The sequence below is a fragment of the Camelus ferus genome, chromosome 6 (genome assembly GCF_009834535.1).
Source record: "Camelus ferus isolate YT-003-E chromosome 6, BCGSAC_Cfer_1.0, whole genome shotgun sequence".
NCBI classification, from domain to species: domain Eukaryota; kingdom Metazoa; phylum Chordata; class Mammalia; order Artiodactyla; family Camelidae; genus Camelus; species Camelus ferus.
Window position 1 is genome coordinate 62,023,659 of NC_045701.1, and position 25,965 is coordinate 62,049,623.

The window sequence follows — 25,965 nt, forward strand, 5'->3', positions numbered from 1 at the left end:
CCAGTGTCCCCAGCCCTAGGCAATCACTAGTTTGCTTTATGTCTCTCAAGATTTGCCTATTCTGGATATTTCACATAAATGAAATTGTATAAATGTGGTCTTTTGTTTCTGGCTTTTTCCCCTTAATGTAATGATTTCAAGGTTCATCCATGTTGTAGCATGTATCAATACTTCATTCCTTTTTATTGGCAAATCATAGTCTTACTGTATGGATTTTATTTATTCATTGATCAGTTGATGAACATTTGGCTTCTCTCTACTTTTTTGACTATTATGAATAATGCTGGTATGACCATGACTGTACAAGTTTTTGTGTGGATGTATAACAGAGATTTCTAGTTGAAATTAATTTACCATTAAAGAATAACATAAGCATTTTTGCCTACCAGATTTCAAGCTGCTTGAGAATATATACTTAGTTTTATTTATCCTTATGTTTCGTATACTGCTTCATAAAAGCACACCTTTAATAAAAAATAATTTTTAAGCTTAAATTATTAAATTGTTCTATTTCTTATCTTGACAATTTATGACTGAGGTGTTATATGGGAAATTTTATAATGTTATTACTAACGGATAAATCCTAAAAATATATTGAATATATTATGTCCCCTTGTTGTTGTTAGTACTCTATCTTACCATAAAAAATATAAGCATTGTATTTCATGACATGAATTTTTTATAGGAAATGAACTTGCCACTTATAAAAAAACAGGATGAGCCCTTTCTTGACAATTCTGGGAATACTCAACTATCTAAAGAAGAAAAAACAACTGTTGATTTTTCAACAGATATGTCAATAGAACTTCCTGAAAATCACAATCAGAATATTATGGTGAGTGGTCATACTTCATATATTTCATTTTTATATAGAAATAATTTAACTTCAGGGGGAGGGTATAGCTCAATGGTAGAGCACATGCTTAGCATACATCAGGTCCTAGGTTCAATCCTTTGTACTACTATTAAAAAATAAATGAATAAATAAATCTAATTACCTTCCTGAAAAAAAAAAGAAATAATTTAACTTTGCTATTTTTCTTTTGAAAAAAAAAAAACATATTGTTGAAATAGTGGTAAATGTGATTCTTAGATAACATCTAAAGTATGTTCATTTTCCAATGAAATACCTCAGTGGTTCCCACCACACAGTGGTCTTCAGTGTTCAAGTCCTGACTCTCACTCACTGAGGAGTTGCAGTCACAACTTCTGAGCTGTGGAAAGGGAGCTGATATTTCTTGAGATTGTTTCTGACTAGTGTTCAGCAGTTGTCCAGCTTTAGGCTAGCCCCTGGCCAGTGTCTTGCTTCCTTTCTGTAAAATGGGGGAAATATAATCTTTATTTCCTGTTTTGTTGGATAATTCAGAAGATGACTTTAGGTTATAGATAAGGATATGAAAAAGGAACAACAACAACAATAAATCATACACCTGTAAGGTATAACACCTATGATTTTGGAAATATGCCTCCTTCAGAATAATAACTTATACAGTTTTAAAGAAAATAAATTTTAGCTGACTTTGGCTGGTTGCCATTGATGGAGTGTCCATGTTTTTCCACCATGAGAAGACCCTAATCAGAGGAAATCTTGAAAGATCTAAATTTGTGCAATATGCTTTTAGAATAGAAGAATACAGGATATTATATTCATCTCATACATTTAAAGTATGATCTGATTTTAAAAACTGTAAGAATATGTCTATCATGTAAAGCTGGAGAGTATCCACTTACAGGATATTGAGAGATTATTAATGGGAAAATGATTAATTTTGTTGAAATTTGGTTCTGATGTTTCACATCTGCTATTGCTAATAGCTGTATTTAATTAAATTGTATACGAGTTTTGGAAATGTGTTTATAGAGTCAGTACCCTAATTTTCTAAGCTATAATCTTATCTGTTAAATGGAGATAATAGTAATTAACTGATAAGAATGACATTACCCTTAAGAAAATATTTGTGAATAAACTTTTTAATTTTTAAGGTCATATATGCTGTCATAAAGTATTATTATCATTGTCCAAAAACTAACTCTTACATCATTAAAATGTTCATGTTGAATTAGCATTCCTCAGGAAAAAGAGCTATATAACCTTTTTATTTTTTATTTTTATTTTTTTGACATAAAGATTTCTTGTGCATTTTTAACTAACCCTTATAAAGATAGTGTTAAAACACTGAGTTTAAAAAACAGCCATTGTTTTTGAGATTTTCATTGTTCAATCAATTTGCTATAGAGATATAACTTTTAAAAAATGAAGATTATTTTATAATGTAAATGCTACCATTTTCTTAGTGATAATCTCAAATCTTATAGGCTGGGGAAGAAGATGAAAAAGAAAATGAAGAATTTATAAGGCAACTAAAAGTAGCTGAAGAGGTTGAAAAACTCGTTGGACAAGTGGAAATCTGGGAGGCAGAAAGCACATCTGTTTTGGATCTTCTGAGACATCAAGATGATGTAGACACCTCAGTGGAAGATCCTTTGCGGGTATGAGTGTAAAGTATTAAAAAGGCAGCTTTCATAGTTGTAGACTTATGTATTAAGATAAATAAAAAGTTATAAAGGAAATAGTAATAAGACTACTGTTTAAAGTTTTGTTGCCTTTTTTTTTTCTTTAAATGGCATGGAATCTCATCCCTGGATCATTTGCTGTGACTTTGCTTTAAGATAGAGGATAGATTTGAAGACCAGTGCCTTAGGAATCTAAATTCTTGAACTATTTTTCCCAACTACAGAATGGAGGTTGAAACATTCTCTTGTATCAGAGGGCAGTGAGGACATGAGTGAGTTCAGTCTCCTGTAGCCCAGGGCAGCATGAATATAAGAGGTTGTTAATAATATATAGGAGATTATGCAATCTATGCTTTGAAAGCTAACCCCCTAATTAAGCCACTTTCTCTTCCTTATGTGATGCAGGGAGGATGATAGATGTTAAAACTCTGTTCGATCTTTATTCGCAGGCAGTCAACTCATTGAAAAGCAGTGAGGCAAGAGCGTGTTTTAATATCACTCAGTTCTCCCGGGAAGGAAGTTACAATTGAGGTTTTTACTGAGTTCCAGTTCAGCTATAAAACTTAGAGAGCATGTCATAAATTACAAGATGGAAAGTTACTGAAATAAAGGAACATTTATGTAATTCTTTTAAACCTACCTTTCTGAAAGATATATATGTAGAATTTTGTGTTTTCATTATTTGTAAAGTTATATTTTTTATTGCTTTGAAAATATTATACAAACTTACCTGTGCCATCTGCCAGTGTTTTCCTAGTTTTATTTTTATATTTATTTCTTTGCTGTATCTGGAATTTATTTTAGCAAAAGAAATGAGTGAGAAATGAGAAATTCAATATTTAAAAAAATTTTCAAAGCTGTAACAATGATCCCTCTTATAAATGGTGAAAACACAAACATGCTGGAATATACTTCTGTTAAGAAGAAATTAAGTAGATCTTTATTGGATCAAGATACATTATAATGTAAGAAATGCTAGTTGCTGAACAGCAGGGTTGATGTGATCCTTTTAGCGTTTTTAAAAAGTCGCTTTTTTATACTTTATGCTTTTATATCCATAGAAGAATATCTGTAAGGATATACAAATAGCTAACTCTGTCTTCATCTTGCATGGCTCTTAATGTATTTCCTGGTACATAGTAGATATAAAATTAAATGAGTGTGTGAACGATTGATTAAATTATAATTGAGGGAGGGATGGGAGAGAAGAGGAACTTTCCTTTATGTGCTGTAATTCTCTATTCTTGTTTGGGTTTTTTACAGGAGCTTTTGTTACATTCATAATTAAAAATAGAAAATCGAAATTACAAATGAATCTGCTAATTTTAGAACATTTAAATAATGCATGAAAGTCTATAGAGGAAAATAAAAAATCATTTTAGTTCCACCGCTCTCAGATAAATAAGATCAACATTCACACAGCTGATATCATGTAATATAATTTCTGTTTTATCATACCTATGCCACCTCTGAGTTGTAATTAAAAAAATTTTTTTTTTGCTAATTTGAGAACTGAAAAGTGGCATCTCATTATTTTAGTTTGTACTTATTTGATTACATGTAAGCTTGAAATTTCATATGTTCATTAGCCACTTGTTTCTGTGAATTAGTTGTTTTTATATTTTCTGAATTTTCTTTGGGATTTTGGCATTTTTCTTACTGAATTTGTAAGCTCTTTGGATCATGACCCATTTTCACTTGTGTGGCAAATATTTTTACCAACTTGATGACTTTTAAGTTGTTTATTTTATTCACACAGAAAATTTTTTGTTTATGTAGTCATTTCTATCCCTACTTCTATCCCTAAGGAAAAGGCCCTCCACACCCAGAAAGCAGGTCAATTTTCATGGATAATTTCTTTTTATAGTTTCATATATTATATATAATTTTCTAATTCATCTGACATTTAGTTTTGGTATGTTGTATAAAGCATGGTTCTAAAAGGATTACTCGACAATAGCCATTTTCTTCAATAATTTTTATTGAATTCCCTTCCTAACTGATTTGCCTTAGAACAATTTCATTTTGAGGTTAATTACTACTTTCTCAATTTATAGTCTCTCTATTGGCATTGTATTACTTTTAGTCTTTATTTTGTTGAAGTGCTTAGTATATAAAGAATAAATCTATAAAAAATGTGTTGCTGAGAATCTGACTGTATTAATATAAAATTTCAAAATGATTTTTTAAAATAACATCTTTTAGAATATAAATATGCCTTATTTTGGATTAATAGTTAGCTTTTTATGATCTCCTGATGAGATTGTTAAGGTTAATGTTTAACATATAATCAGAATATTTATTGTGATCTCGCTTTAATTTGTTTTAATAGCATCTTATTGCCAAAGGCTCTATGTACGAGGAGCTTCTGTCTAGAACTGAAGACACTTTACAAATGGATGTACAGACTGTTTCAAGCCAGGAGTCTCTCCAACATGTTCTCACAGCTGGGCTTCAGGCAAAGATTCAAGAAGCTAAAGAGAAAATCCAGGTCTCTCTTCAACATTCCCTGTTTAGTGAATTTAGTCTTTAATCCAAGTGATCAGTGGGAGGACAGGAAAGAGGGGAGGATTGCCCTGTAGTTTGGAAATGTTTTGTAAAGTATGAATTTTGCTTCATATTTTATCTCTTTATAATTTAGACCATGTTAGAAAACAGGATATTCTTAAGCCTGGTGGGAAAATCTGAGTTGCTACTCAAAGAAAATATTTAACTTATGAATTGTGTAAGCAACTGGGCCATGTTAAGTTGAGAATTTTTTGTCATCACAGATCAGTATGATAAAATTAGTGGCAACACTGAAGAACTCAACTGATGTTTCCCCAGACCTGGATGTCAGGTTGAAGGTGGAAGAATCACAGAAGGAAATTGAATCCTACATTTCAAGGGCTGAGCAGTTACTTAGCCAAAGAGAGAGCCATAGTGGACTCATTTCACAGTACAAGGTGGGCCTCCTTCAACCATCAAATGTAGGGTATTTATCATTAGCTACCTACAGGATTTCAAATCAGAGTGTTTCCATCACTATAATTATAATAAAGTTATTGTAAGTTTCAAAAACTTCCTAGTTTTATACATTGTTCCTCAGTCTTAAAAATAAACATTCAAATTAAGAATTCTTTTAGTTTCAATTGTATTGTAGCCCCTGAACGAAGTCAGTGGTGTCATGTAAAAAGCACAGCTGATTATGACATGGAGCAAGTATTTAAATTCTCTGGCTTTTTTAATCAATAAAATGGGCATAACCATTCTGGTCCTATCCAGCTGCCAATAAATAAAAATAAGTAATATGAAGAAACTTTGAGTGGTTAAAATTCTCCAAGTGTAATATAGCACTTTTATTATTAAAATGCTTCAGTAAAAGTTATTTATGGACATACGCTTATCAGCAATTAAAGATCCAATGTTTTGTATGGAGACAGTTTTAGGTTGACTTTTCTTTGTTTGATAGGCAGCTTAAGATGGATCCAACTCAAGAGGTGCAAACTACTATGTATAAAATAAATGAGTTCCAAGGATATATTTGTACAGCACAGAAATATATAGCCATTATTTTATAATAACTTTAAAAGGAATCTAATCCATAAAAATACTGAATCACTACATTGTACACCCGAAATTAATATAACATTGTAAATCAAATATACTTAAAAAAGAAAAAAGATATGTCCAAATCAAGACTCATTATTAATTAACACAGTGGCAGGTACTTGGATATGAAATAAGAGTAAAACAAGGTTTTCACCCTTGGACCTGGAGGGATAGAGTAATACGTGTTCTTTCTTTCATTTATTTATTCAGCATCTGACATATTGACTGAACATTTAAAATGAGCTAAGCATGTTGGGGGGAGATAAAGGTGAAGTAAATCAATATTCCCAGCACTACTGTGCCCAGTCCTTTTAGGAAAAGGAGCTCCCCTGGGAGCCTCTCTTCATTGTCTATGTGGCCTCCTGCTCTTGTCTGGGCTAAACCCTACTTTGACTTTCTAGATTGGTCGCTGTACCTGACCCTGGTATCAGCCATTGCAACACTGCTTTTCCCTCAAACATCTTACGCTGTTTGCACTTTGCCAGCCACCAGCTTTGACCAACCCCACTGTCTTTTTTCCTCCTTGGTTGCTGAGAGTGCCAAACTGAACTTAAGAGTCAGTGATTCCTTTAAATAATCACTAGGCTGGATTTCAATAGAACAGATATGGTCAGCTCAGGAAAAAGGGAAGGAAAAGACAAAGCAGAGGCTCCAGGCCCCTTTGCTACGAGAGAGGTACGACAGTGTCGGTTCTCACACCATTTTCCTCTCCCCTGAAGGTCTTCCTTTTGGAATTGAGGCCAGGGACTCCCCCTTTTTGTCTCTGGTGTTTAGTGGAGTAGATCCTTTTTCACTGCAGAAGCAGAATCCCTGCCCTGCCAGTACTGCCCTGAGACCCTGGGATGCGTGGGACACGTGGGTGGTAGAGACCTCTGCCGCACATGGGGCTGGCCTGTCTTCCTTGGCCGTAAATCTAGCATTCCTCACAGCGGCCTTGGAGGTCAGATTGTACCTCTTCTGTAGGAGACCATTAATCAATACGTAATAAGTGTATGAACAAATCCTCACCTGGTTAGTTGTCTTCTCCCTGAGAATTACTTTCATCTTCTCATCTCCTGTGTATTTTCTGCCCCATTCATAGGCCCCAAACTATTTTTTGTTCTGTCAGTCGATGGGTACCTAAGCCAGGTTTCTGTTCTTATACAGCGCATTGCCAGTAATATTGTCTAAAGTAGGTAAGTATGAGGTCAGGGGCAGACACATGCCTGAAAGGCAGACCCCATCTCCTTCCCTGGGATGGAACTGCCATCATGGTTGGCCTTGGACGAAACTTTGAAGTCCGTGATAAGGGGTTGTTGCCTCCTTGCGGCATAAAACGCTTATGCATGAAATTAAATATTTGACATATTAACTCTACCATGAACTGTGTCGTATGCAACAGTGATCTCTAATTCAAGTCGGTATACTCTTCATAGTGTTATTACTTATGAAATGTGTCATCCACTCAATACTGCAGAACTTTAGAGGAAACTTTGCCAGTGGCTCAAAATAATAAGCCTTTTAATTATCGAAGGGGTTGGGGGGGGTGTAGCTCAAGCAGTAGAGCACATGCTTAGCATGCACGAGGTTCTGGGTTCAATCCCTGCTTCTTCTCCAAAAATAAATAAGTAAACTTAATTACCTCCCCCTGCCAAAAAAAACAAAACAAAAACCAACCCAAATCAAAGGGGTAATAAAAATCACTGAGTATTATAAGGAAGTCTTTATCTGGACCTCAGATGTGTAACTACATCTGAATAATAGATATTTGGCAATTCTTTTCAAAAGAATTTGAGAGATACAAAAGGGATATCAACTTCAGTTTACAAAGAGAAGCCTCCCCTAAATCTTCAGAGTCTTCGTGGAGTCCTTTCCTGGTTCTAGCTGTTTCAGACTCTAAAGTTCTGTCTGTTAAATTAGTTTTGAGGACATGGCAGGAGAATGAGGCTTTCATGTTCTTGTTTGTGTGTCTTTGTTTTTGTCTTTTTAGGAAGCACTAATAATTTTTAATAGTAAAAGTCTGGCCAAGTATTTGAAAGCTGTTGAAGAACTGAAAAATAATGTAACTGAAGATGTAAGGATGTCTTTGGAAGAAAAGAGTAGAGATGTCTGTGCCAGGTGGGAGGTAAGAGCATGTGTGTCTGGGGCTGATGCTTATAGATCTGACCCCGGACCAGTTTGTCATCAGAGTCATCCTTGGTGGTCCCCTGTCTATCCCGTATCGGAGAGGGCTGATCCCTGCAGGCTCTGACTCTAGGCCCCACATCAGATGGCTTCTGTCTGCATTCAGCCAATGACAACAGCGTCTGGAGATTAGAGGGCGATGGGAAGGTGAAAGGAGAGTCCAAAGGCTTTCTTTCCCTCTCTCTCTCTCGTACACTGTCCCTGGCAGCCTGTAGTTTCCTTAGGTCCAGCTTCTGTTGAGTGACCCTTCTGCCTGGGCCCCACTGCAGCCTGCAGCCCAGGGTGGAGGTAGCTTTCTGCCGATGCTGGTCTCTGGGTTGCCTTACTGCCCCCACTGTGGCTTTCATCTCTTGTATAATCAGTTCTTTGCATTTAATTCCCTCTGAGTTAAATATTTAGTGTTTTCTGGCTTCCTGTTTGGATCTTAACTGAGACAACATACTGACACATATACAGAGTTTCACAGAAAATAGTATCAGCTTTGGTGGCAGACAGACCTAGACCCAGCAGCTGTGACCTTGGGCAAGTTGCTTAGCTCCTGAGCACGTCACATAAGATGGGGGTAACTCCGCCTACTTGACAGGATGTTTGCAAGGATTTGTATAAAGCACCTACCACAGAGGTCGTGTTCAGAAAATGATATTTGGTATTAAATACATGTGTGTGTGTCTCTGTGTATGTGTGTGTGTGACTATATGGAGAGAAAGAGAAAGAATATGGTAATATAATTGAATATCTACTGTTCAAGGCCTTCTTAAAATACACTTTAAAATAGACTTAATTTTACAACAATTTTAGGTTTACAAAATTATTACAAAGTTTGTACAGAGTTCCAAATGCCCCTGCCCAGTTTTTCCTGTTACTAACATCTTACATTAACATAGTACCTTTGTCACAATAAAAGGAATAATATTGATACGTTATTAACTAAAGTTTATACTTTATTCATATTTCCATAGTTTTTTCCCTAGTGTCCTTTTTCATCTGTTCTGGACTCCCATCCAGGATACACATTACAGTTACTTGTTACTTCTCCATAGGCTCAGATAAGTGTTTTGTATGTGTTTTCTCCCAGTCTGCAGCTTGTCTTTTAATTCTAACAGTGTCTTTCACAGCTAAAACACATTTTTAGTTATTAGAAAGAAAAAAGATATGTTTATGGGTCTGGTATATTTTAAAACATCCTCCCCAAAGACACAAGAATGAATCAGAATTTCATGTACGCTCTATTTCTACCCTTTGTTACCACAATTATTTCTGTGTTTCTGATGGAAATCTTTTCAATATATGCTGTACCTATGGTTAATATGTGCCTTTGCCTTTTTTTGCAGTCTCTTCATCATGAAATGTCTTTGTATATTCAACAACTAAAAGTAGACATTGAAAAAGGAAAACTTAGTGACACTATCGCAAAACTTGAAAAACAAATAAATAAAGAAAAGAAACTAATTCGCAGAGGAAGGACTAAGGGTCTCATCAAGGAACATGAGGTAAACAACCTGCTTCCATTCAGATTTTGTCATCATTTTGGGGTTGATCTTAAGTGGTTTAGGATGTCCTTGGCTGAGATTAAATCTGCTCTGAAAATTACTTTAGACCTTGTCCGGGGGGATTACCTCTTAGGCAGTTCAAGCTCTAACTAGAGGCTGTGCTTTTCACTTTTTAGAAGTGAATAAAGTTCAGCATTGAGCAAAATATTTCATGACTTTGCTTTGTATGTCTCAGTGGCCTCTGTGCTCTGGTTACAAACGTGTCACCTGCTGCTGAAGTTCCCATGTTTGCTTTTGTGAAGACATTGTGTCCTCAGAAGTGCAGTTTTGTGAAAGACAGCAAATCAGGATATAAACCAGGCGGGGCAAATGTAATGATCTCTTTTTGGTCCTCGTCCTGTTTGATTGCTTCTGTGTATTTGATAGTATTGACCCCTCTTTTGATCTCTTTTAAACTTTCTACTGCTGTGGTTGTCACAGTATCAATCTCTCTTGCTTTTTAAAATTTTATTGTTTTGGGGGGAGGGCTTATTTTAGTGTCTTTCACAGATTTTCCTTTTTCATTGTGTTATCCTAATGTTTTAGTTTTCGGGTCTCCATTTTTGGCTAATTTCACACTTGCTTGAAGTGATTTTAAGCACTTTGGGGTTTAAACTGCCCTCTCTATAATGACAGCGCCTCAGTCTGAGTCTTTCCTCCTGAGCTCCAAGTTTTTGTTCCTAACCAAGTAATTGATATCACCAGTGTTCTGCAAATACCTCAAATTCAACACGTCCAAAACTAACCAATAGTATCACCTCTCAGATTTTTCTTCTTCTTAATGAAATTAGAATATTCTCTAACACAATATACACAAATAAACTCCAAATGGATTAAAGACCTAAATGTAAGATCAAATACTCTAAAAATCTTAGAAGAAAACATAGGCAAAATAGTCTTTGATACAAATTGCAGCAATATTTTTTTTGGATCTATCTCCTGAAGTAATGGAAATAAAAGCAAAAATAAGCAAATGGAACCAAATGAAACTTAAAAGCTTTTGCACAGCAAAGGAAAACATAAATAAAACAAAAAAGATAACAGAAGTGGGAGAAAATATTTGCAAATGATGCAACTGACAAGGGATTAATTTCCAAAATATACAAACAGCTCATACAGCTTAATATCAAAAAAACAAACAACCCAATCAAAAACTGGGCAGAAGGCCTAAATAGACATTTCACAAAGAAGACATTCAGATGGCCAATAGCCACATGAAAAGATGCTCAGTATAGCTGATTGTTAGAGAAATGCAAATCAAAACAACAATAAGATGTCACCTCACACCATCAGAATGGCTATCATCAAAAAGCTTACAAATAATTAATATTGGAGAGGGTGTGGAGAAAAGGGAGCCCTCCTATACTGTTAGTGGGAATATAAATTGGTGTAGCCACTATGGAAAACAGTATAGAGATTCCTTAAAAAACTAAATGTACAGTTAGCAAATGATCTAGCAATCCTACTCCTGGGCATATTTCTGGAGAAAACTCCAATTCAAAAAGATACCTGCACCCCAGTGTTCATAGGAGCACTATTTACAATAGCCAAGACATGGAAGCAACCTAAATGTCTGTCAACAGATGAATGGATAAAGATGATGTGTGTGTGTGTGTGTGTGTGTGTGTGTGTGTGTGTGTGTGTGTGTGTGTGTGTGTGTGTGTAAAATGGAATATTACTCAGCCATAAAAAAGAATGAAACAATGCCATTTCCAGCAACATGGGTGCACCTAGAGATTATCATATTGAGTGAAGTAAGTCAGACAGAGAAAGTTATATATCATATGATATCACTTATATCTGGAATCTAAAAATATATATATAAATTCTATTTACAAACCAAAAACAGACTCACAGTCATAGAAAACAAACTGTGGTTACCAAAGGGGAAAGGGCAGGGAGGGATAAATCAGGAATTGGGGATTAACAAACACACATTACTGTATATAAAATAGATAAACAACAAGGACCTACTATATAGCACAGAGAACTATATTCAATTTCTTGTAGTAACATATTATGGAAAAGAATCTGAAAAGAGAATATATACACATGTATATGTATAACTGAATCACTTTGCTGTACAGCTGAAACTAATATTGTAAATCAACTACACTTCAATAAAAAATTAAAAACAAAACAAACAAAAATGACCCTCAAAAAAAAAAAGTGAAATAAAGCCATTTGCAGCAACATGGATGGACCTAGAGATTATCATACTAGGTGAAGTCAGATAAAGACAAATATCATATGATATCACTTATATGTGGAATCTAAAAAAATGGTGCAAATGAACTTATTTACAAACGAGAAATAGACTCACAGACATAGAAAACAAATTTATGGTTACCAAAGGGGGAAGGGCGGGGGAGGGATAAATTAGGAGTTTGGGATTAGCAAATGCATGCTACTGTATATAAAATGATTAACAACAATATCCTACTGTATAGTACAGGGAACTATATTCAATATCTTGCAATAACCTATAGTGGAAAAGAATCTGAAAAAGAATATGAATAACTGAATTTATTTGCAGATTCCTTTGGTCCCATCTCTGGACTGATAAGACTCTGTCTCCAGTAAATGGAGCTTTGTTTTCTGCCTTTTCTGTTTACTACTTCCTAATTACCTTCTTAATTTTCCTATCAAAGAGGCATCTTTTGGGGTGACAGTTCTGGTTTCCTTCACTACATCACTGGGCTCTAGGGAGCCCTAAGGCTAGCTGCGTGGTCTTTGTTTTCAGTACCCATTCCCACACCAGGCACACCTTGGGCGGGCTTAGAACGTGTTGTTAAAGTCACACACATCTGTCAGAGTGTAATCCTCATGGACTAATCATGTAAATTCATCTGAAACACGTTTCCTGCTTTCTTTCCTCAATTAGGCCTGTTTTTCTGAGGAAGGCAGCCTGTACCAACTTGATCACCACATGGATGTCCTGAGGGAGCTGTGTGAGGAGCTGACTTCACAGAAGAGTCAACAGGAAGTGAGGAGAGCGCTCAAAGATTACGAACAAAAGATAGAAAGACTTCGGAAATGTGCTTCCGAGATTCATATGACCCTGCAACCCATGGTGGGAGGCACATCGAAAAACAAGTTAGTGCTTCGTAAGAGCAAGGAGAAATGAAATTAAGCCTTTTGCAGAATCGAAGGACACTGAGTATTATTCGTTCTCTTTTAGGATTCAGTCTTCTCCCTGTATTTTAATATGCAATTTTGATTTCTTCCCAGGAGGACCCCGGACACATCTGAGAATGGAGGAAGGAGTGCCCTCAGCCAGGTGCCATCTGCAAAATCAGACCATCAGCCATTGGCTGAAAAGGTGTTAAATTTGGATAATGTATTTTAGAAGTAAACACAATGAAAATATCCAAGTGTCCAATAAACCACTTGTCATTGAGTTTTAGTTATCTGATTGTTCCCATCAGCTGTGATTTCTCACTTAAATAATGTAAGGAAGACTGTTTTCAAAGAATTAGAATACAAGAACCAAAGCTAGAGTGAGCGTGACTTAATCTTCCTCTGAGATTTACAGTTCTTTCCAGAAGAGACCATTTTGAACCATTATGGATACACGCAGTCTGTGCCCGTTACTCTTGAGGGCATGAGAGGCTGCACTTAATCTGCACAGGTGTTTCAGCTTCATTGAGATGAACTAGTTCATTTATCACTTATCTTTTTCTCATTATGATATCTTTTACTTTCCCTGGGAATTGGAATTTCTAAATGCTTGAATTCTAGGTAAGTGGGGATTTGCTGTGTATCACAGCCCAGACTGCCAGTCAGAAGGTGTGGGGAAGGAACAAGGGGTCCTGGTTTGGGGTATAAAGAATCAGTGATATCCCTTTGTATCATAAAGTGTTTATCTTTTCCAGACAGTTAAGTATATCGAAGATATTATGTTTACTGTTTTGCATATTTGCTTAGGCAATGGAATCAATTAAGGATGTTAGCCTGGAATCCAAGTTAAAGCCTCAACTGGAGGAAAGCGTCATGGAGAAGCATGAAAAGGATCACAGTGCGTCTGTCAATAGTTTACTGGAAAGGTAAACTAAACTCTTCCAAACAATTAGGAAATCCAGCAAAAACCTTTCATCATTGCAAAACTGTTATTTTTTCAAAAGTTTTTATTTTTCCTTTAGTCATGATTTTTACACGTGGTCCAGTAACTTAAACAGAAATTCTCTGGGATTTCTTCATTGTCAGTTGACAGTAATTTAAAAAAAATTTTTTGGTCTTATCTTTAAAATTAAGTAACATTGCACTTAATTTTTTCCCCCAGGTATGTTACACACAGAGAAACTCTTGAACGACACCTGCAGAACAACATTGCGAGGATTACTTCAGATTTCCCTGGTGACAAGGAAAGGAGTAGTGTTTGTCTCCAGGATAAACTGACAGATCTCCAGGTAAATAGTGAAAATATTATTAGAGGAGTTTTGTGTTTTTTCAGGAAATAATACCACCATGAGTATAGACTTCGGCATTGTTGAGGTCTCATATGTTTGTGTCTCTAAAGAACTCTCTTGGTTGGATTGCATTTCTAATGTCATCTGATTCCAGAAAGACACTCAAACCCAGGGAAGAGTTTGATTCAGAGTCCTAATTTATGCTCATGCTCTCATTTGATAGTCTACATATTGTGGCTTGCAGAGTTTTGGACTGTGTTTAGGTTGGGGATGAAGGCTTCAGATGATTTGGTTAAAACAATGTGTTTGAAGGCAACAGAATTAACAATCTGTGAAAAACCAGTGACTCTGAATATTTGTTTCTGTCACTGATCATCGTGACCCAACTGTCATGTTGTCTGTCTGATGTTGGGCAATAAGAAAGGCGCAGGTAGTGAAGGGAGTTTTCACTGTGAGGGATGATCTTCTGGAGAGCCATCAGAGGAAGCACTGCGTCAGATTCAGGGGCTGCAGAAAAAAACAATCTAGTGGTGGGCACACCAACTGTAAGCTCTACAAATAACCATCTTTCTTATTTTGAAGGTCATCTGTGTGTTGCAGTGCAACACTCTTGTATGCTTGTAAGTGCATTAGAGCGAGCTCTTGTAGAGAGCCCAGCAGGTGGAGAAAAGGCCTGGGTGGTTCCTACAATGCCCTCTGCTGTTTTCTAGTTACCTTCCTTTTATGAGGCCAGTCCCGGAGTCACACTCTACCCAGTTTGGCTTCTCTGTTTTCCATCTGAACAAGCAAAGTTCATACGTTAAAATCTCTGTTGTTCCAAGTGATGGATTTAGCACATTTTCTTCACAATTAAGACACTCTCTTGAGATCTTATTCCTGGGACTGAATAATGAATCGGTTAGAAAAACTATACTAATCCTCGGAGAGAGTGAAGAACAAATTATACCAATGAGCACTCAGATTCTGAGGCAGTGCCTTTTAAAAAAATAAAAAGCCAGGATAAAGAGAATAGTGAATGGTGTAGAATTTTAGATGTTTAATTATAAATCATAAGTTAATTTTATTCATTTCTCACTTGAAAATGATTTTGGTTCACTGCAATTTGCTTTTAGTTTAGGGAGAAGCAAAGAATGATTACGTAGAGGAAATAGACTATCTAATGGAATATCTGTTCTTACATCTGTATGTATCTTTTTGAGTTTTATTCTGGGTATCTAACTTGCAGGAAGAGAGTTTGGATTCCTTTGAAAGCCATGTTGTTGACTCCTTTGACTTCACTGAATGAATCCTCTGAGCACAGTCCATATCATTGTTCTCTGAAGGATAGTTTACTTGCAGATGGTTGGAAAATATCTTTTCAAATGTGTTTTCATGTGAAACTTTTTGTGCCCACAGATGTGTGAATGTCTTGTTTTGAAAGAACAGAATAATTGTGCTCATTAACCCACTTGTTGATAAATTAATTTATGTGTTTCATCTAGGTCTTAAAAAATGAAACTGATGCTTGCTGGAAAGAATTTGAAATCACTTCATTGAAGTTAGAAGAGCTGGAAAGTGACGTAAAGAAGCCTTCTATAGTTCAGGCAAGAGATAGATTAAAGGGGACAGAAAGAGAGCTTCAGATGACTCTTAATGCCAGGTATAATTCTGAGATCTATTAACCATGACTTCACTAAATTTACTAAATTTTTAAATCCTCTTTTAAGCAAGGCTAGCATTATCCTAAGTGTGTTATTTTATTTAGTTGTCACAACAACCATTAGAGAAGCTACCATTACGATCGCCATTTCAGTGATGAGGACACTGCTACTGAGGGAGGTTAAATCACATTGCCCAGCCACACCGCTGGCTGGAGACCTAAGTGGAACTTAAAGTCTGCTGCGTTCCAAAGGCTGTGCTATTCTGACTGTCTCCCCTTTAGCCTGAATTTGGCCACGTCACTTAGCTTCTCTGGGCGCTGATTTTCTCATTTCTAAAATGAAAGGGTGCTGATGTTACCCCTTTACGTAGGGTGTGTATCCTTGGCACTTATCCCCAGTTTACATAGGAGGACACTGAGGCTCAGGGTCTATATGTTATTTATCCAGGGTCACACATTTTAATTTCTTATTGGCCTATTCTTTGAACCCTATTATATGTCCACTAATGAAATCATTAGTATTCATAATGAGGTTTCTTTGGCATGAAGGCAAGGCTCAGTTATATTCAGTATTTTGTATTTCAAAAGAGAGTATGTCTTACAGCAGTTTTCCATTCCATGCCATGTCAATTAAACTCTCAGGAGAACTTGGATTTAGCAGTCAACTCATTCTTTGCCATTCTGGATCGCTGGGTTTTTCTTTTATGTGATGATCTGTACACACCTTTGTATGTATTTTGATTGAATAATTATTTTCTGTTCTTAGTTAAATAATGGCATTAGTTTATTTTATAGGATATCTTTCTGCTGTGTTTTCCCCTCATGTCTGGTTTGTTTTCCACCCAGAATGGAGTCTTTGGAGACCGCGCTGCAGATCGTGTTACCTGTGGAGAAGGAATCGCTCCTCCTCTGTGGCTCAGACCTGCTCCCCCGTGAAATGGCCATTCAGGAATTTCATCTCACTGATGCTGATGACATTTATCAAAACCTGAGGGTAAATACACATCCTCACGGTGTAGTTATAGAATAATCAGTTCTTCAGAGGTTTATACATGTTTATGGATTTTTAATCATACATCAATCGTATTTATTTAGAATATAAACCAGGACAGAAACATCTTCAATAATTTAGACTTGTTATTTATTTCTTAACTGTGTAATTCCTTGCCAGTTTGGAAATAGGTACCGTGGAGTAAAGAATGAGGTATTTTCTTTGAATTCAAAGTGAAGGCTTGCTTATGAATGCCTTCTCCAATGCCTGAAATCCTAAATATCTGGACTAGACTTACATACTTAAAGTGTCATATTCTCATTTACTCATTCCAAATCCCATCTTAAATAAAAAAATTTTTAACTTTTATTTTTCAGATTCAACCTGTAATAATTCTCATTGAAGCAATAGCTTTCTATACCTCTTTTATTTTGGGGATTGTAACTCCAGGAAGTGTATCGGATAATGAAACAGCTGGGCCATCTGATCATTTGTAATTAAAATGTTTCCTTCTGTGGAGACCATCAGCCTTGGATAAACTAAGGAGCAGTTTTCTAGATCAAATCTCATGACATAATTTAAGATTAGTTTCTGATGTGCAGTCTTTATTTTTTCTGCCTCAGTCTTTTCAGCTTTTCTTATGTTTATTTTAGAATATCCAAGATTCCATAGCAAAACAGATGGAAATATGTAACAATTTGGAACAGCCAGGCAATTTTGCATTAAAGGAATTACACCCGCTTGACCTGCAGGCAACACAGAATATTATCCTGAAACACAGAACACAACTTGAAGAAATGAACCACAGAGTTCAGAGGAGTAAAGATGCCCTCAAAGCTCTGGAAGAGTTTTTGGCTTCTCTGAGAACAGCTCAATGCCCTGTTGGGCTTCTTACAGACCTTTCAGCCTCCGATTCACAGGTGTTACCAGAAAATACTTTGACAGTGGAAAATAAGGAGGGAGAAATTTATCAGATGAAAGACAAGGCCAGACATTTGGATGAACATTTGAAGGTGCTTGGGATAAGCATTACAGATGCCGAGCAGGGAGAAGACACCTCCTGTGAAAAACTTCTGGCTGCTTTGTCCAAAAACTCATCGGAGACACTTAGCTCTGGCGGACAGGAGGAACTCACTGAAGAAGACAAATTACTGGAGACTTGTATTTTCAAAAATAATGAACTCCTGAAAAATATTCAAGATGTGCACAATCAAATCAGTAAAATTGGCTTAAAGGATCCAACTGTTCCAGCCATAAAACAACGGTAGGTGTCATTTTGGTCCATTTCCATGCATAATGAGATTTTTCTGTTTTTTCCCCCCCAGGTATTTATCAGTTGAAACAATGCGTCCCACACGTCTTTCTGCTTCTGTTCCATCCCACTGTATTCGGGATTTGGCATTCTTTTCTGTAGACTTTTCAAACAGGCTTTTTTTTTTTTTTTTTTTTTTTTTTTCGGTTGACGCTATGCTTTACAAAGTGTGATATAATTTTTTTTCTTTAAAGTTTCATTCTTGTGGACAGAGGAAGAGTGAAATAAGATATGTATAAAGTCCAAGAGTTGCTTCAAAGTCCCTTTACTGCTGTGTTTTTATTATGGAGTTCTCTCGAGGGAGGTAGGCCTGGAAAACTCCACACATTTGATAAAAAATATAGTGGTGGAAAGTGCACATGCCACACCTTGTCCCTTCTTCCCCCTCCCAGCAGGACTAGGATGGGGGCTAAGTTTAAGAGGTAAACTATGGTTCATGTTGATTCTGCAGACTCAGTAGAATTCTGGTAAACGGTAGTTGACAGCCATCTATCTATATAGAGCTGTTGTTTTAATTCTGGCATTTAGAGTCAGCCACCAGATCCTGAAGGTGAAAATGTTAGCATGAGTTAGCGAGGGTTCCTTTTGTGGAGCTGCCCTCTCCTTTTTAAATGTCTCCCGTTTTCTGCCTCTCCACCTGACCACCTGGAATCCCTCAGAGGCTCAGTGCTCTTCTGAGGCTCTTGAGCTGAAAAAGCTCTTCCCTCTGAAACTTCTTGGAGCCCTTGGTCTCAATGAGACTTCCATTTCTACTGTGCTCCTGTTCTGAATGAGGGATGGAACTAACTTAGTTATCAATTTCATTGTTAATACATTTATTATAGATTTATAAATAACAAGTAACAAATAAATTAAGTATTAAATTATAAATGAAAACTATACATTAGTAAATTGCTTTAATTTTTAATTGCATTGCTACTAGAACAAGCCTGGCACTGTTTTAGGTACTGGGGAGACAGCAGTTAACAAAACAGACAGAAGTTCTTGCTCCTCATGGGCCTTAGGATCCAGTGGGAGGTGGAAGATATTCAGTATGTTCGATGGTGCTAAAGGCTATGGAGAAAAATTAAGCCGGGAAAGAGAAGGGGTTGTGATTCGAATAGGGTCATCAGGCAGTTTCACAGAGAAGGTGACGTGTGAGTAAGATGAGGTAAGAGACAAGCCAAGTGACGACCTGGAGGAAGAGCCCTCCAGGCCGAGGGAGCAGTATAAAGGGTACAGAAGGTACAAAGGACAGGTGAGGGACTGGGTCCGGCATCTTTGAGGAGAGGCAATGAGGTGAGGAGGTCAGCGGTGAGGGGAAGAGCTGTGAAAGAGGGTCAGAGGGGTAACAGGTGGGATGGTAGCTCCTGTAGGGACTTGTGGGTCATGTGTTGACTTTAGTTTCTTTTTTTTATTGAGTGACATGGGAAGTCATTTGGAGGGTTCTGAGCAGAGGGAAATGATTTGGTCTTCATTATAACAGGATGATATGTTGAGATTAGACTGTAGGAGTCAAGGGAAGACATGGGAAGTCTGGTTTGACCCATAGCAACAATCCAGGCAAGGGATGATGGTGGCACGGAACGATGGTGAAGTGACAAAAAGTATTGAGATTCTGTGTATATTTTAAAAGCAGAGTCCACAAGATTTGTTGACAGATTGAACATGAGGCATAAAAGAAAGATTGGAGTTACTGTTAACTGGGATGGCAAAGACTGAAGTTTATCAGGCTTTGAATGGAAGATCAGGTGTGCTCAGTTTTAGAAATGGCAGGTTCAAAATATTAATTGGACATTCAAGTAGAGTTATCAATAGACTGTTAAAAATAGGTGGCGTCAGGAGTCAGGAGAGAGGTCTGGGCGAGGTATACATTTGAGAGTCGTCGGCATTTTAGAATGCCATCTAAAGCCATGAGATGGATAAGATTGCCAGCAGAGTGATTTAGGCAGACAAGACAAGAGGTCAGTGCTGTGTACTCCGGGACACTCCTGTCAAGAGATCAGGGAGACGAGGGGGAACCAGCAAAAGATACTGAGAAGGAGGGGCCAGGAGAGTAGGAGGAAAATCAAGAGAGTTGTGGGGGCTGAGTGAGAAGGCCATTCCACTAGGAGGAAGTGACCCACTGGGTAGCATGCTGCCGACGACTAAAGGCAGATGAAGATTGGGACTGGAACATGGGTTAGGAGTGCAGAGGTTACTGGATATCCTGAGAGTGGTCTTGGAGGAGCGGTAGGGAGTGAGAGCCTTATGGGAGTGGGTGCCAGAGAGAACAGGAAGGGAGGAAGCAGAGACAATAAGGACCTGATAAAAGTGATTTGGACCTAAGTGAATGCAGTTAATCCTGCCAGGATTAACTTACAGGATAAAGCCCTTAGTTCCAATGACGCTTCTTTGGTCTGGGGGAGCATTTTGTTCACAAGGTAGACAGGCAAGATTCCCTTTCTTCTTGTCCCCTCTGCCCTTCCCAGGAACTTGCAGTGCTCTGCTGTCACCTTTTCTCTCCATGCCACTTGTCCCCTCTTATACAAACATTGTGGGCATTCCCCACAATATACATACATACCCTTTCTCTCTTTTCTCTCACATGTATATACACTTCCTTTACAAGTGTACTCATCATGGAGAAATGTTACTGCTGGTGGTTTTGTTTATCTGTTCTAGTAAAAACCCAGCCAGTATCCTGGAAATGCAGCGCCTCCTGAACTCTGTCATAGGAATGTGTAATTTTGGCATAAACCTCATGAGGACAAATTAAAGTTAGTGTGCTCCCCCAAATTACCCATTTTTGTGTCAAATCAAATTGGCCAATAATTGGCGATCAAACTTTTCTCTCTCATCATCAAGGAAAAAATCGTTAATCAGACTGGATAAGGATCTCGATGAATGTGAAGAAGAGAAGAAACAATTGCAAGAAATGGCTAATTCTCTTCCACAATTCAAAGATGGCAGGGAGAAAGTTCTGAGTCAGCAGTGCCAAGACACAGCACTCCTGTGGGAGAATACAAAGGCTTCGGTCGCTGAATGGTAAGGAAAAAAATTCCTCCCAAATTTGAAAAAGTGTGGCACAGTGAACTTTTTGAAATTTGTATGTTGACAACACATTCCCGTGGACCTAAAGGAGAGGCAAACTTAAGAGTTTCACACTGGAAGCTCACCAGGCCCATGTCTGGGGCAAGACGAGGGATCCTAGATTATGGCCAGATGAACTTCAGAGGTTACCTAACAGGAATGACAGATGCTCACAGTATGTATATGATTTTTATTGCCCCACCTGCATTAGTTTTCTGTTGCTGCTGTAACAAATGACCACAAATGTAGTGGCTTAAAAACAATACAAACTTATTTTACAGTCTGGAGGTTGGAAATCCTAAAACCAAGCTGTGTTCCTTTCTGGAAGCTCAAAGAGAAAATCGATTTCCTTGCTTTTTCCATCTTCTAGAGGCCACCTACCACATTCCTTGGCTGGTGTCTGCTTCTTCCATCTTTAAAGCCAGCAGTGTAGCATCTTCAAATCTTGGTCTCTCTGTCTTTCTCTTTCATCTCTGCTTCTGTTATCACATCTCCTTCTGACTCTGACCTTCCTGCCTCTTCTTATAAGGACCCTTGTGATTATATTGCACTCATTCAGATAATCCAGAATAATGTTCCTATTTTAAGACCCTTAGCTTAATCACATCTGCAGAGTCCCCTCTGCCGTGTAAGGTAACATAGTCACAGGATCCAGGGATGAGGAACTGGTCATCTCTGGGAGGTGGGGCATTATTCTACCACACCACTCGACTTGAATGGCAGGTGATGCCATTCAGTTACCACTATCTTTCCTACAGAGCCTGGATAAGGCTCACAAGTTTTCTTCACTGTGTGGCAGCCATTACTTATCAGTCCCGGCTGGCGATTCTGCTGAGTAGTCTCCATCCTTCTCCTCTTACTCTCTGCCCGGGGTGGGAGTGGTGGAGAAGACTGACCCCTATAGACCGTACCACCCATGACAAGGATTCCAGCTGGGTTAGGAAGTGGGAGGTCCTAGCAGGAGATTCGTGAGCAAGAAGAGAGAGAGGTCAGGCTCATCTTAACCCCTTCCCTTTTCGGCAAGTGGTCCTGGCAGCTCCTGTTGGGTTCTCCTCTATGGCTCTGCTGTCAGTGGTCTCTTCACCACATCCATCTCCATCTGAGTGCACTGCCTGTTTCCTCCCGGAACCTGAGCGTACAGAAGTCAAGATGAAGTCTGTCTGTGGTCTTTGATGTAGTCTGCTCTTTGATTTCACAGAGGAAAGAACCGAGGTCCAAAGAGCCTAAAGTAACTTATCTCAGGTCACATGACCCATTAGTGCCCAGTTGTAACTAGAAACCAGGTGTCCTAGCTGCCACATCATCTGTACTTTCTTTTTTAAAGGACTAAATCTAGAATGAGCTGAAATAGACATACTTGTATCATATTGAAATTAATATTGAAACAATCTCTAAGAATAATATTAGGGAGGTGCTGTTTTCCAAGATGTCTCTTAGTTAATTATGAAATTGAGGGGGTAAATTTAGGAGTTTGAGATTTGCAAATGTTAGCCACTATATATAAAAAAAGATTAAAAAAACAAATTTCTTCTGTATAGCACAGGGAACTATATTCAATATCTTGTAATAACTTTTAATGAAAAAGAATATGAAAACAAATATATGTATGTATACGCATGAGTGGGACATTGTGCTGTACACCAGAAATGGACACACTGTAACTGACCATACTCCAATAAAAAGAAAAAGAAAGAAAAAAAGGAATTGAGGTGCCAATTCCTTAAGGTTATGAATCCTGTGTTTCTTTCTAGAGCTTACATCTGGTAACTTTTTAATATTGACCTTGTGAAAATAGTAATCCAGTGATTATTTACACCATCCATTTGTCAGATAAGTATATATGCCATCATTCTTAGGTTAAATTATAAAATAATTATAAACCACGTCAAGAGGAAAAGTCCTATAATTTATTAGTCATTAATGTGGGAGGGATACTTAAAAGAGAAAGAATGGTTTTGTTATTTTCAGACATTTAGCTTTTTTTACTTCTTTTCCTCTTTGTAGTCTTGACCAGTGTGAAAGAGTTTTGGAGCTCTTAAAACAGTATCAGAATTTTAAAAATGTCTTGACAACTTTGATTCAAAAAGAAGAGAATGTCATCTCCCTCCAGGCTTCATACATGGGAAAGGAGAATTTGAAGAAGAGGATAGCAGAGGTGAGTCCAAATTCCAGAGGAAACTGTGCGGTGGCCTCGGTGGCAAGCCTGGCAGTAGACAGGATATTATAAGTGGAGTCATTTTCAAAACTTGGTTTAGACGAAGTTACTGGTGACTCTCTTTTACCAGGTATCTAAGAATTTATTGAACTTATCACTAGGGCTTGAAAAAAAAATCAGCCCCTAAATTGATGCTGGGTTGCTTCTGTTTGGGTTTTAATACTGGTGGGGTGTGGTTCTTTTGAGGTCTGGGGTCACCCCTGCTGCTACCTCTGTAAGGTTGGAACAGTCTGTGCTCTGACCTTCCACCTAAAAAGAACCTAAGACTTCATTGCAGACTTGAGAGAAAGAAGGTACTAGGAGAACCCCCTCTGTTGTTAATGGATAGAGGAAAAATTATGTTTTTATTTATTCAATCTCTATAAAGATGTGTGAGTTTATTTCCAAGTTGCTCTGTGTTCATAGCCTCAGTGATCACAACTTCATATTCTAAGACTAACACTTTTCGACACTAGATGTCATTATTTTCTATGATTTAATCTGATTATCAACCAGAGTGGCAGAATAATGGGGTAGTTAGAAAAGAATATCCAACACTGCATTACTGTATACCAGAGAGTTGCTTTTCCTCTTTTTCTCTTCTTTTCTTTTCTTTTTGCCTCAGCTGTTCCACAGATACAATCTTTTTTTTAAATTGAAATATAGTCGGTTTACAATGTTGTGTTAATTTCTGGTGTACAGCATAGTGATTCAGTTATACATATATATGTATATTCCTTTTCATATTCTTTTTCATTATAGGCTGTTACAAAGTATTGAATATAGTTCCCTGTGCCGTACAGTAGGACCTTATTTTTGCTTTTCCTCTTGGTTCTGTGAGTACTATCTTAAAGTTCTGCCAAAGTATCAGAGACATATGTGAAATAGCCTCTACTTGATATGCCTGGTTGTTAGAAGAATTTTATTAAACTTCCCAGTTGCTGAAAGCATCCTCAGTGAGGTTTATACATATACAGGCATACCTTGTTTTATTGTACTTTGCTTGTGTGTGTGTGTGTGTGTGTGTGTGTGTGTGTGTGTGTGTGTGTCTGTGTGTGTTTACAAATTGAAGATTTGTGGCAACCCTTTATCGAGCAAGTCTGTTGATGCCATTTTTCCAACAGAATTTTCTCACTTCCTGTCTCTATGTCACATTTTGATAATTGTCACAAGATTTCAAACCCTACATCAGCAAAATGAGTATGACTTGCTGAAGGCTCAGATGGTGGTGAGCATTTTTTAGCAACAAACTATTTTTAAATTAAGGTATGTACGTTGTATACATACCTTACATAATTAGGCACAGTTAACAGACTACAGCATAGTATAAACATTATTTTTATATGTAGTGGGAAACCCAAAAGTTCACGTGACTCGCTTTATTGCAGTACTCACTTTTCTTTCAGTGATCTGACCAGAATCTGCAGTATCTCAAGGTGTGCCTGCAGACCAGATTCTTACTGGCAATTTAGTCTTTGTCTAGAACTCTTGTCTCTGAAGCTGAAGTGACACTCAAGGTCACATCAGTGGCACAGATGAGGAGTAGCCCCTGTCTGGGGCCCACTTTCTCAGACACACTTTCCTGGAACTGGCCAATCAGAAGGAGCTCTGTTTGGACACCAGTTATACAGTATGTGACTGTGTAACTGGTCTCCATGAGACCTAATTGAGGAAGGCCACCAAGCTATGAGCAGACAAGTAGTCAGAGTCTCTTAGATGAAACCCGTCTGGTTCTATCCAGCAGAGGCAGCTTCTGGGTTTGGTGGACTCAGAATCTAGGAGGATCCTGTCTTCAACCAAGTGGATTTAAGAAGCTATGGTTCCCTTGGTTCTCAGAGTATCCAACATGATCAGCTTTACTAGATCCCTCAGCCTTGTGTCCCAGTTCACATAGTTACTCTTCTACTATGCCTGGAATACCAGTTTCCCACCTTGTACTGTTGTTCCAGGACCAAGGTCTCTGCCTTGTTCACAGATCCTGAGTCCCTGCCTGCTAAACTGACCTCATGTCCACAGATCCCAAGTCCCTGCCTTGTGAACTGACCAGATAGCTAATTCCACTATCTGTAACCATTTCTTACAGTTCTGGAGACAATTCTTACAGTTTATAAAATTCTGCCCTTGACCCCTTAAAATTCATGTCCTTCTCGCACGCAAAGTACATTTATTCCTTCCCATCAGCCCCAGATGTCTCAACTTGCTCCAGCTAAGTCCAAAGTCTCATCTGAATGTCATCTAAATTAGATATAGGTGAAACTCAAGGTATAATTCAGCCTGAGGGAAATTCTTCTCACTTACCTAAAACAAACAGACTGCCAGATATTTCTCCAGCAAAGAGGGATTTGTTCAGAATTGCACTTCGGGTTCTGCAACTATGAGAGTCACGGGCAAGTCCCTACACAGCAGGAAAGGAGAATTCTTTCATAGAGGGGAAAAGGAAGTTGGGCGGGCTAGTGAACAGAGTCCATGGTTTTTCATTGGCTGAGTCCTTACCAGTGAAGAAGAGTCTTTCTTCTTCCTGTTGGGCTCTGCTGTCATCACAGGCGTGAGAGCGCCTCCCTCTTCTGGTCTC

The 25,965-nt window shown here is 37.7% G+C and overlaps 1 protein-coding gene across 1 annotated transcript in view; it reads left to right on the forward strand.

Annotated features, from left to right (window-relative positions):
* The window catches only part of SYNE2 (spectrin repeat containing nuclear envelope protein 2), a 289,020-nt gene that overhangs the window by 97,944 nt on the left and 165,111 nt on the right, over positions 1 to 25,965 (forward strand). The window contains 15 exon segments of the mRNA XM_032482160.1: positions 686 to 835; positions 2,317 to 2,490; positions 4,847 to 5,005; positions 5,286 to 5,459; positions 8,075 to 8,209; positions 9,600 to 9,758; positions 12,682 to 12,893; positions 13,029 to 13,119; positions 13,725 to 13,843; positions 14,080 to 14,206; positions 15,688 to 15,845; positions 16,692 to 16,839; positions 17,490 to 18,100; positions 20,975 to 21,154; positions 23,204 to 23,354. Coding sequence (XP_032338051.1) covers positions 686 to 835; positions 2,317 to 2,490; positions 4,847 to 5,005; positions 5,286 to 5,459; positions 8,075 to 8,209; positions 9,600 to 9,758; positions 12,682 to 12,893; positions 13,029 to 13,119; positions 13,725 to 13,843; positions 14,080 to 14,206; positions 15,688 to 15,845; positions 16,692 to 16,839; positions 17,490 to 18,100; positions 20,975 to 21,154; positions 23,204 to 23,354 — 2,748 coding nt within the window.